This window comes from Phoxinus phoxinus (assembly GCF_949152265.1).
Source record: "Phoxinus phoxinus genome assembly, chromosome: 22".
Lineage (NCBI taxonomy): Eukaryota > Metazoa > Chordata > Actinopteri > Cypriniformes > Leuciscidae > Phoxinus > Phoxinus phoxinus.
In genome coordinates, this window is record NC_136897.1 from 2,150,450 (window position 1) to 2,163,738 (window position 13,289).

The following is a 13,289-nucleotide window of genomic DNA, read 5'->3' on the forward strand; positions in this document are numbered from 1 at the left end:
AGCTTCCCTGTGAAAAGATGGCCACCGGGTGATGCCGTTCGAGACTCTGCCGTAAGATCTAGCCTTTATTATGTATATCTATGGTAGCTGTTAGTGTTTCCGCTGGCTATAATATTGTCAGTCAAAAGTAGTCGATCTCCGAATGCAACGTAATGAACTGACTCCATGTGAGGAAATGTCATGAACTTGTATAATTCCAGTGAAAAGCATGATAACTTAGACACTTATCATTTATATGGAAACAAGCTTTAGGAGCTTTCCATCTTTACTCTCCTCATGTTATGTTGCATTCGGAGATCGACTACTTTTGACTGACAGAATTCCAGCCATCGGAAGTCGTACAAAACCTTTCTTTTTAGTAAAACTCTGTGTACACAAACAATGTATTCAATGCAGGAGTTCATGTGTAGAGCCGCTGGTGACACTTCCAGCACAATTTCATGTTGTGTCGAGCCGCGCAGTGTTTTAAAAAATATTGATTTTGATGCTATCATATACGTGCCCCATGCACTCCCATTCAAAAGGCATTTTGAGCTAAAACGGAAATACGGTCAATCTTAAAAGTGGCGTTTCCATCCTACTTATGCTTTTACACGAATGTTTGACTCGGGTAGATTAACAAAAGGAGCCTAGGTTAAATTTTGGCGACAGTTCCCCTTTAAAGATTACACAGTAAAGAAAACACAGGTTGATAAAGCTAACGCATCTTCAGCTGAAACGAGCATGGTGTGAATAAATGTCCTCACATTGGCCCCTCATTTATGAAAAGTACACCAAATTTCCAGCGTACACCCAAAACCACGGTGACTTTGCGATTGATCAATATAGACGTTGGCGTACGGCACGCTCTAATCCCACGCCAGCTCAGGAGGTGGTGTACATGTACGCATGTTTTGAGTTAGTGCTGAAATGCGCAGAAAAACAATTCCTAACACCACAAAACGCACTGACAAACTAAAGATATGATATATTGTGACCCACTGTAAAAAAACAACAACATAGAAATGATAAACTTCAGTGTTTATTTTCATGAGTTAAGCCCGGCAGGTGCGATTCAGGAATGAAAGGCTTTCAATGACCAAAAAATAATTCCGACTGACAAAGTAATTAAAATGACATTCTTCTTCTTTTAAATAATAATAATAATAATAATACAAATAATAATAATAACAAAGACATTCTTCTTCTAAATAACAATAAGCGTCATTAATAATCAAAATCGTAATACTAATAAGAAGAATATTACAAATTGTCATGCAATTATTCACATCATCATCACTATTGTACACCCCAGTACATGTTTCAAAACACGTGCTGTACAATAATGCATTGTGAGGTCATTTGCTCAACCAACCAGCGATTTAAACTGGATTTCCACCGGAGAAGTTTCTCCTCTTTGCCGTCTTCCGTGTGTCCATGGCGTAAAATGAGGGCGTGGCGGAGGCGGAGACGTGAATATATAGGGGCGTGTTAATCTAATGACGATCGTTTTCAGCCGCCGCATTTATCAAGGGCAGGTGTTGCGTACACCTGCATTTCAAAGGTACGCACAGCTTCATAAATCAGGCGGTGAGAGGAGTGTAAGCATAATCTTACGCCAACATATACGCCCGTTTCGACGCAAGATTGATAAATGAGGGCCAATGCCAATGGAGGATTATGAATTATTACTATGGAACTTTGAACATAGATCATACAGTTCTAACCCTAAATGTTATGAGCCAAATATAATTTTTGACTCACATTTGGTGTGTTTCATGGGGATTTTATTTGTGCTGTATATAAATCTGTGTCTCATTGGACCTCTTCTTCTCTTGCAGTGTGGTTTCTTCCATAGGGTTCGGCATGAAGATCAAGTGCCCCAGTATCAGGCGGTGAAGATCCTGCGGCAAGAGACGCCATTTCTGGACAAGACTTTTATTTTGCACAAAAAGCAATGGGCGACCCACTGGAGTGATGGGACAATATAATATTCCTCAGAAACATGGACGCTGACCAGAGATTGCAGTGGACTTGCACTGACCATAAACATACACTGCTACACATTTCTATTATAAGTTGCATTTTCTTCAGTGTTCTGCAGATCGAAAGAACGTTTTTGGAGGACAGCTGGATCTAGCTGGAGATAGACAGTATATAAATGGGAATATATGCACCTAGTATTAAAAGTGTTATTTAACATAATAATGTTGAAGTGAGTGTGATGGTGTTTGTATATAAATCATCTGCAAGTCTGGCACACTTCAGTTCAGGGCCTTGTGGACATTGAAACCTGTATAAGGGTCTTCATATTTCATCATCTCCAGATTGATAAAGTTTTCAGTTCATATGAAACTTGGCACACATCATCCTTAGACCCTCATGACATATATATAATTGTATTTGTATGGTGCTATTTTTTATAAATACACATCATTTATAGCAGCTTTACAACAGTCATAGTGTTGTCTATAATGCTTTAAAGAGCTTTTTCACATTTAGGGCCCTATTTATCGTTCTGAAACGCAAGTAACTCTGTGGGCGGATCCCGGCGCTGTTGCTATTATACCGGCGGGATAAGCGACTCTTGCGCCCGACGCAAATCTAAAATGTGTTGGTCTGAAGTCGCTACATTACTCATAGGTGTGGTATGGGCGTAACGTGAAATAAACCAATCAGAGCGTCCTCTCACATTCCCTTTAAGAGCCGGCGCGCTTGTTCCACGGCGGATTGCTATTATAATGGCGGATCGCTATTATAACGGCGGATCGCTATTATAACGGCGGATCGCTATTATAACGGCGGATGGCTATTATAACGGCGGATTGCTATTATAACGGTGGATTGCTATTATAACGGCGGATCGCTATTATAACGGCGGATCGCTATTATAACGGCGGATGGCTATTATAACGGCGGATGGCTATTATAACGGCGGATCGCTATTATAACGGCGGATGGCTATTATAACGGCGGATCGCTATTATAACGGCGGATCGCTATTATAACGGCGGATCGCTATTATAACGGCGGATCGCTATTATAACGGCGGATCGCTATTATAACGGCGGATGGCTATTATAACGGCGGATCGCTATTATAACGGCGGATCGCTATTATAACGGCGGATTGCTATTATAACGGCGGATCGCTATTATAACGGCGGATCGCTATTATAACGGCGGATCGCTATTATAACGGCGGATCGCTATTATAACGGCGGATTGCTATTATAACGGCGGATCGCTATTATAACGGCGGATTGCTATCATAACGGCGGATTGCTATTATAACGGCGGATCGCTATTATAACGGCGGATTGCTATTATAACGGCGGATTGCTATTATAACGGCGGATCGCTATTATAACGGCGGATCGCTATTATAACGGCGGATCGCTATTATAACGGCGGATTGCTATTATAACGGCGGATTGCTATTATAACGGCGGATCGCTATTATAACGGCGGATTGCTATTATAACGGCGGATTGCTATTATAACGGCGGATTGCTATTATAACGGCGGATTGCTATTATAACGGCGGATTGCTATTATAACGGCGGATCGCTATTATAACGGCGGATTGCTATTATAACGGCGGATTGCTATTATAACGGCGGATTGCTATTATAACGGCGGATCGCTATTATAACGGCGGATCGCTATTATAACGGCGGATCGCTATTATAACGGCGGATCGCTATTATAACGGCGGATTGCTATTATAACGGCGGATCGCTATTATAACGGCGGATTGCTATTATAACGGCGGATCGCTATTATAACGGCGGATTGCTATTATAACGGCGGATTGCTATTATAACGGCGGATTGCTATTATAACGGCGGATCGCTATTATAACGGCGGATCGCTATTATAACGGCGGATCGCTATTATAACGGCGGATCGCTATTATAACGGCGGATCGCTATTATAACGGCGGATTGCTATTATAACGGCGGATTGCTATTATAACGGCGGATTGCTATTATAACGGCGGATCGCTATTATAACGGCGGATCGCTATTATAACGGTGGATCGCTATTATAACGGCGGACCGCTATTATAACGGCGGATTGCTATTATAACGGCGGATCGCTATTATAACGGCGGATTGCTATTATAACGGCGGATCGCTATTATAACGGCGGATCGCTATTATAACGGCGGATCGCTATTATAACGGCGGATCGCTATTATAACGGCGGATCGCTATTATAACGGCGGATTGCTATTATAACGGCGGATCGCTATTATAACGGCGGATCGCTATTATAACGGCGGATTGCTATTATAACGGCGGATTGCTATTATAACGGCGGATCGCTATTATAACGGCGGATTGCTATTATAACGGCGGATTGCTATTATAACGGCGGATCGCTATTATAACGGCGGATTGTATTTATAACGGCGGATTGCTATTATAACGGCGGATCGCTATTATAACGGCGGATCGCTATTATAACGGAGGATTGCTATTATAACGGCGGATTGCTATTATAACGGCGGATCGCTATTATAACGGTAACGGCGGATCGCTATTATAACGGTAACGGCGGATTGCTATTATAACGGCGGATTGCTATTATAACGGCGGATTGCTATTATAACGGCGGATTGCTATTATAATGGCGGATCGCTATTATAACGGTAACGGCGGATCGCTATTATAACGGCGGATCGCTATTATAACGGCGGATCGCTATTATAACGGCGGATCGCTATTATAACGGCGGATTGCTATTATAACGGCGGATTGCTATTATAACGGCGGATCGCTATTATAACGGCGGATCGCTATTATAACGGCGGATCGCTATTATAACGGCGGATCGCTATTATAACGGCGGATTGCTATTATAACGGCGGATTGCTATTATAACGGCGGATCGCTATTATAACGGCGGATCGCTATTATAACGGCGGATTGCTATTATAACGGCGGATTGCTATTATAACGGCGGATCGCTATTATAACGGCGGATCGCTATTATAACGGCGGATCGCTATTATAACGGCGGATCGCTATTATAACGGCGGATTGCTATTATAACGGCGGATTGCTATTATAACGGCGGATCGCTATTATAACGGCGGATCGCTATTATAACGGCGGATCGCTATTATAACGGCGGATCGCTATTATAACGGCGGATCGCTATTATAACGGCGGATCGCTATTATAACGGCGGATCGCTATTATAACGGCGGATCGCTATTATAACGGCGGATCGCTATTATAACGGCGGATCGCTATTATAACGGCGGATCGCTATTATAACGGCGGATCGCTATTATAACGGCGGATCGCTATTATAACGGCGGATCGCTATTATAACGGCGGATCGCTATTATAACGGCGGATCGCTATTATAACGGCGGATTGCTATTATAACGGCGGATCGCTATTATAACGGCGGATCGCTATTATAACGGCGGATCGCTATTATAACGGCGGATCGCTATTATAACGGCGGATTGCTATTATAACGGCGGGTTTGCCAGCGCACGCCAGGAGCGGTTCACAGCCGAGGAGACCGACGCTCTCGTCAGGGCCGTAAAACACAGAGAAGTGACATTGGGGATGATGGAGAAACACACACATTAGCTTCGGTTAAACAGGCGTATAATAATTTGGGTAAATGTGTAATCTAGATTTATTTTTGTCTAGATTTATGCCACATATGTTTTTGCGTGTTCATGTCAAATCTGTATATAAAGAGACTATGGTCCAACTATAGACCATAGTCAGGGTCGACAGCCATTTTGAATTTTGCACTGATGAAAATGAGGCTGTGAGGGACAGACTTACAGTCTTTACAGTAGCATCCACTGTATAAACCTCTTAGATCGCGTGTAACAACTCTTAAGAACATGTAATATACAGTAGTTTTTATCTACTGAAAGCTTTTTGGAAAAATGTTCGTCAGCTTTTATTCCTCACAACCCTGTTTACATTCTACTACCCTTGTATTGTATGGCTTATCGCTGTAGCAATGGCTGTGTCAGAGGAGCGAGAGGATCCAGATGCAGTGAACATTCATTCAAACAAATATATAAAAGTAAATCCAGACACAGGCAAGGAAGGTAAACACAACTGACAACAAGCACACACAAACATCCACACAGGGAACTACAAAGGACTACAAAAAATGGCGCTACGACAGGAAATACAACAAAAGTCCAGACAAGAGGATTATACATAGACACCCATAACTAATGAGCAACAGAATTAACACAATGAATCACTTAATCAATTCATTGTGGATTAATGAATTTCCAGCACAGACGCCATGTAGATGATGAAACCACTGTAAAATCCTCCGACAGTAATGGTCCCCTGAATGAATGATGCAGTGAGCCTCCGTTCCCCAAGGGACGAAAGCATTCTCATATGATTCATTTTAAAGGGCACGCAGAATAAACTGGTTGTCTTGGTTCGGCTGCTGTGTGTTTTTGGCATCGCTGGCTGTCTGTCGGACCGAATGCAATGATTGGACGATGATTTTTAGGTCCTGAGACTTCCATAGAAGATATATGTACATGTTGTAATATGTAGACCACTTTTATTATTGATCGCTATCAAGATGTGAAGAGAGTTCCCACCAGTATAACAAATAGTGTTTATAAAACAAATTGCCTACCCTACCTTTAACACACAAAAACACACTTGATCAATGAAATAAATACAAAACTAAGACGCAGTGTAGCACTTTCAGGACTGGAGGAGGAACTATATGTTTTTTGCCCATGCAAGCCATTTAAAACACATTTTCTTTTTTCTTTTTTTTTTTCTTTTTTTTTTTTTTTTTTTTTTTTTTTTTCTTTTTTATTGCAAGTTAAAACATTGTAGCTTATACAAGGTAAAATATCAATGTCATATATACACATACAGAAGAGAGAGGAACATACAGAACATCAGAAAAAAAACAAATAAATAGACAAAAAAAAAACATCAATATAGTGCTGTATGCAGGTACATTGGTAAGTTTAGGCAATGAGGTACTTTAGTGATATGGATAGAGACAATTTAAGAAAATCATAATTGTGAGTTGTAGTAAAAGTAGTATTCATACTATTAATAAAAATAACTAGAACAAAAATAATAATAGTAGTAGCAATAGTAGTGGTAGTAGTGGTAACACTAATATTCATGATGATAATAGTAGGGGTAGTAGTTGTGGCAGTACTGTAATTATAATACTAACACCATATTTTAGGACATTATTCTCTAGGCCTGGGGGCCACTCCACCACTGCCAGTGAGCACAACCAACAAACCCCCCAAACAAAGACACCTCCCTCAGATTCACTGATCCACCTGTCCCCCCCCCATCACCCCCCCCCCCACACACACACACACACACACACCCAACCCCAGCAGTTAAGCTTGATGTTTCGCTGAGTCTTCCTCAGTAAAATATGCTATGGCACCATTACAGGCACCTCCAGACCCAGCTCACCTAGTCTGGTTGTGACCTGACAGGACCGAAGTTCAAATTGTTATTATTATTATTATTTTTTAGTTGATCTGTGGCTTGGACCCTAGCGTGCACTGGTTAGCTCCCTAGCCAGAGACACCACATCCAGCCCAGATATCCGTCCAACACATTTATTTTGCTCAACAGGAGCCTGGAGTTGGGGCAGAGGCGGCAAAAATGAGAGGCCATTAAATCCGTGAACCGAGTAAACAATGAATATGCCGACAGGACCTGCTAGTCATACCCACCGACAGCACCCAGAATAGTCACCCGACCCAGATCAAAAAAAGAACACAAAATGGTTCTATAATATCAATACCAATACCACCGTCCCTACCACCACCCCTATCAACAACAATAAATAATAACAATATGCAGCTTTTACATGTAAAACAAAAAGTAAAGTTTATAGAACATAATATAAACACACACATGTATACACGACTGATGTATTTAACAATACTCAGAGATGATCCATTATAGATATAATTTGTAATTATGCATATTGTGCTTCCTTATTATTAATCTATTTAGTATATCAAAAGATTTAAGTTGAGGCATCGACTACCTAGCTAGATTTAATCAATATTCAAGGATGAGAGCAGTGGACTGAAAATGTTATTAAATTTGTATAAATGATTTTTATTTACTAATGTTTGTTTCTCTTTAATAATATGGTCCCTTAATAGATGTAGCCATTGTGTCGTTGATATTTGGTATTTATTTTTCCAATTGAGTAATATTGTTTTTTTGGCGATAGCTAGAGATATGAGCAGAGGTTTTGAATGTTCAAAGGGAGGGTTAATTTGAGATGTGTCACCTAAAAGACATAATAACGGGAGTGCATTAATTGTAATTTTAAAGAAACTCGATAGTTTATTAGCGACATCTATCCAGAACTGATGAACTGGTGGGCATAGCCAGAATGCATGAAGGAAAGTGTCTGATGTATTTACACTGCAGTTAGTACAACTATCGGAAGTTACTAGTCCCATCTTAAACATCTTACGCTGTGTTATGTGTGTTCTGTGTATAATTTTATACTGAATTAACTGGATGTTTATGTTTGTACTTATGATAAAAGTGTTTCTGCAAATTGTTTTCCAGAATTCGTCATTTGTGTTGATATTGAGATCTTTTTCCCATTGTTTAACTGGTACTACTATTGTTTTAAAATCTATAGATGATATTAAGGTGTATAATTTACTAAGTGTTTTTGATGAATTACTAATTGTGGTGATATTTTTTAGAATTGGGGGAGGTTGTGCAATGTCTTTGTTTCCGATTGTGGTTTTAATAGAATTCCTGATTTGTAAGTAATAGTAATACTGTTCTTTTCCTAAGTTAAATTTCTGTATTAATTCTATAAATGTAGCGAAGGTGTTGCCAGTAAACAGGTGATGTAGATGTGTAATACCTTTCTCTTTCCATTTAGTATTGTTAAGCAAAGTTTTATTGATAGTAAAATCAGGATTATGCCATATAGGTGAGTTAATGTGTGGTATCAGTTCATGTTTTGTCAATGTATTAATTTGCCACCAAGCAGTGAGAGTTGTTTTAATCATTACATTCTTAAAAAGATTGTTCTGTTTGATTTTTTTTGTGATGGATGGGAGATCAGATATGGTTATTTCTTTGCATTCTGTTTGTTCTAACTCTAGCCATGTGTTTTGGGAGTTGTCCCCTTTGATCCATTTGCAAAAGTATTGTAGTTGGGATGCTAAGTAATAGTGCTGAAAATTTGGTGCTGCTAGACCACCTTGAGCTTTATCTTTTTGAAGTGTTTGTAAGCTAATTTTAGGGTTCTTTTTTTTCCAGTAGAATTTGTTGATTATTTGATTTAATGATGTAAACCATTTCTTAGTTGGTTGTACTGGAGTCATAGTGAATAGATAAAGAAGTTTTGGTAGAATACACATTTTTACTGTTGCAATACGACCTATAATGGAAAGCGGTAGGTTCATCCATCGAGTTAAATCATCTTCTATCGTTTTCAACAGTGGATTGAAATTGAGGCTAAACAATTCAGAGAGGTTCTGAGATATGTTTATTCCTAAGTATGTAATATTATTAATTTTAAACGGTGTGTCTTGTATGCTCCTGTCATGCGGTTTCATGTTCAGGGGTAAAATTGTTGATTTCGTCCAATTTATGGAGTAGTCTGATATGATAGAATATTCATTGATGAGTTTAATTATTTCTGTAAGGGATGTTTTAGGATTTTGTAAAAATAGTAGTATATCGTCTGCGTATAATGAAATTTTATGATTAGTGTTAATTGATAGAACTCCGATAATTTTGTCATTCTGTCTTATTGCAGCAGCAAGAGGTTCTAAAAATAAGGCGAAAAGTAGTGGTGATAAGGGGCATCCTTGGCGAGTACCTCGTTGAAGTTGGAATGGTGATGATATTATGCCATTCGTTATAACAGATGCTAGTGGGGTATTATACAGTGTTTTAATCCAATGAATAAAGCAGTCTCCAAACCCACATTTTTTAAGTGTCATGTAAAGAAAGTGCCAACTGACTTTATCAAAAGCTTTTTCTGCGTCTAATGATACGATTATGGTTTTTGTTTTGTTTTGATTACATTGGTTCATAATGTTGAATAATCGTCTGGTATTATTTGATGACTGGCGTCCTTTGATGAAACCCGTTTGGTCTGGGTGGATGAGGGATGATATGACTGATTCAAGTCGTGTAGCCAAAGCTTTACTAATAATTTTTAAGTCAGTATTTAATAGAGATAATGGGCGATAACTAGAGCATAAAGTTGGATCTTTGTTTGGTTTAAGTAAGACTGAAATTAGTGCTGTGTTCATGTGAGGTGGAATAAAAGAAGTGTTTTTAATTTCTGCCGTCATTCGCAAGAATAGTGGTGATATAGTTGACCAGAAATGTTTGTAATATTCTGGTGGGTATCCATCTAAACCTGGGGCTTTATTGTTTGATAGAGATTCAAGAGCTTGTTTATATTCAGTTACTGATATAGATTCTTCTAAAGATTCTCTTTGTGCTGTGGTTAGACTGGGTAAAATTACATTGTTAAGAAATGATTTAGTGTCATTAATTTTTGGTTCTTTTGCATTACTGTATAGATGTTTATAAAATGTACGAAAAGTATCATTGATGTCTTGTAAGGTGTGAAGTGTCTTTCCTTCTGGATTATTGATCACCGGGATAAGTGTCTTTTCTCTATTACGTTTGAGTAGATTAGCAAGATATTTACCTGATTTGTCATTATGTTCAAAGTGTGTTTGTCTTAGGCATTGTTTTTGAAATTCAATTTTTTTATGTAATATGTCTTTATGTTCATCTTTTATTTTATTTATTTCCTTTAGGATCTGTTCATTGGGAGTATGAGAGTAAATATTGTGTAATGATTGTATTTTATTTTCTAATTCCTTTTCTCGACTTTGTTCCTTTTTGTATTTATATGTAGAGTATGATATGATCTTTCCTCTTAGTACAACTTTAGCGGTTTCCCAGAGAGTTGAAGCAGATATGTCTGGTGTGTCGTTTGTTTCCATGAAGAATGCCCATTCTTTTTTAAAGTATTCATTAAACTCATTATCTTGAAGTAATGAAGTATTCATCCTCCATCTAAGTGATTTTTTAGTATCATTCTTGTTGTTAATAGTTATAGTAATTGGTGCATGGTCAGAAATAATAATAGGGTGTATTGTTGTATTTAAAATGTCAGGGATGAGGGAATTGCTTGTTAGGAAATAATCAATACGTGAATATGATTTATGAACTGCTGAAAAATAACTGTATTCTCTTGAGTTTAGGTTTGTAAGTCTCCAGCTATCGCCAAGACCAAGGTCAGTCATGTATTGTTTAATGGTTTCTGTAGATTGCCATGGTTTAAAGTGTAATGGTGTATTCGATTTGTCTTGAGTTGGATCAATAACTGTATTAAAATCTCCTCCGATTATGATGGCTGATTGGGGAGCGTTGGCTATTGAAGAAAAAAAATTATGGAAAAATTGGGGGTCATCTGTGTTTGGTCCGTAGATATTAGCAATGGTCAGTATTTTATTGTTAAAGGTTATATTGATAATAACATATCGTCCTTCTGGATCACATATAGTTGATTGATTAATAACTGTTATGTTTTTATTGATTAATATAGCTACACCTCTTTTCTTTGAGTTGTAGGATGCCGAGTATATTTGTGTTAGTTGTGTATTTGTTAATTTCTTGTGTTCTGATTCTGAAAGATGTGTTTCTTGCAATAAACATATATCTGCCTTGAGTTTTTTAATGTGGTTTAAAATTTTGGATCTTTTAGCTGCTGAGTTAATGCCTCGTACATTCCAGCTTACTAATCTTAGGTGTGACATTCTGTGTTATGATACTAATATATAGTTTTGTTCGATATTTATTATATGTATCTGTACCAGTGTTGGGGAAGCTACTCTGAAACTGTAGTTTGACAAGCTACAAGCTACTCGTAAGTTAAAGTAGTTAAACTACAGTCAAGCTACCCTTTTGGAAAAGTAGTTAGCTACACTACAAGTTACTATCAAAAAGTAGCTAGCTACATTGAAACTACTTTTGATTTTTTTGAACAACGTATTATAAATAACTGAATAAGTGTCTGAGGAATGTTTTAAGTAAAATATTTAGTGTTTAAAACAATGCAATACAATTATGATTTCAAAGAGTATTGTTTTATTACACACTACACTCAAATATATCAGACTGTTTGTCAAAAGTGCAAAATTGCAACAAATATGAACTTGGACAAATAAGGCCATGGGTAATTAACATTAGTTGTTTCTCCATCCTTCAAATCTGCCGCCACGTCTTGCTCCATCATGGATAATATGGGTGTGTCAACCCACTTCTGTACGTCAGTGAACCGTTAGCCGCAAGATGCGTGATTAAACAACAGTTGGCGGTAATGGCAAAAAATGGCTCTTTGAGGGGATCCGGATCTTGGCGATCTGTTTTTGGCTCTTTTTAAATATTTACCAGTAGTCAGTTTTAAGAAGCCAGCTTGGGGACATCTCAGTTTAGCCTGGAAATAATCACTGGGAGGAATGATGAGGTGAGATTTGTAGTCAAATAATTAAAACTCAGATATCACACACCAATATCTGAGTTTGAATTATTCTGAAATATTGATTCTTACCTCATTTGTCATATGTGGCCATATAGGGTCGCACAACATCCCTCTGCTTAGACAGTGACATCACTATTTTGGATTTACCAAAATGTTATTCATAACTACTCACAAATAAACATCAAAAACAAAGCCGGCTGCAATGAATTTCTGTGCAAAACAGCTTTTACTAAAACACTTCCACACAAGAACATTGTTATCACACAAGAACATTTTGATAGAAAACAAAAAATATTTAAAGTTTTAAATATATACTGTAGATAAAATTAGAATAAATAAAATGGAACACAACTATCATCACACAACACCCCTGCGCTGGGTGCGCCCCTCCCCCTATAACTGTTCTGTCTCGCGGAGGAGCTCATTTGTGTGCATCTGTGTGAAAAAAAAGAACGACAGAAAGAACGGCTCCCCTCCAGCCACGACTCGGCTCCCATCGTTCATGTTTATGAGCCGTTCAAAAGAATCGGTTCGTTCGCGAACGTCACAACAACTCTAAAAGAAGAATATCCTGACATCGCGCTGATTCGCGCCGGCTCGACAAAACGCAATGTAGCTTTTGCTCGCGCTACACCGCTACTTGCTGCAAAAAGTAGTTAGCTACTGGAAAAGCTACACTGTTTAAAAAGCAACTGAGTTACTGCCAAGCTACTGAAAAATGTAGTTAAGTTAGTAGCGTCGCTACTTGTAGTT

The 13,289-nt window shown here is 38.4% G+C and overlaps 2 protein-coding genes across 3 annotated transcripts in view; both read left to right on the top strand.

Annotated features, from left to right (window-relative positions):
* The window catches only part of itga7 (integrin, alpha 7), a 51,826-nt gene extending 49,395 nt beyond the window's left edge, over positions 1–2,431 (top strand). Inside the window, exon 26 of one of the 2 annotated variants that reach the window (XM_079597551.1) lies at positions 1,821–2,431. Coding sequence is in view for 1 of the 2 variants with exons in the window: in XM_079597550.1 (XP_079453676.1) it covers positions 1,821–1,970 (150 nt within the window). In the remaining variant the exon portion in view is untranslated. The remainder of the gene's footprint in view (positions 1–1,820) is intronic. The other variant, XM_079597550.1, reaches the window with a different exon arrangement.
* LOC306990463 (uncharacterized protein) overlaps positions 1–13,289 on the top strand; it is a gene marked incomplete at its 3' end in the record, with an annotated part of 318,552 nt that overhangs the window by 73,638 nt on the left and 231,625 nt on the right. The gene's annotated exons all lie outside the window — the stretch shown is intronic.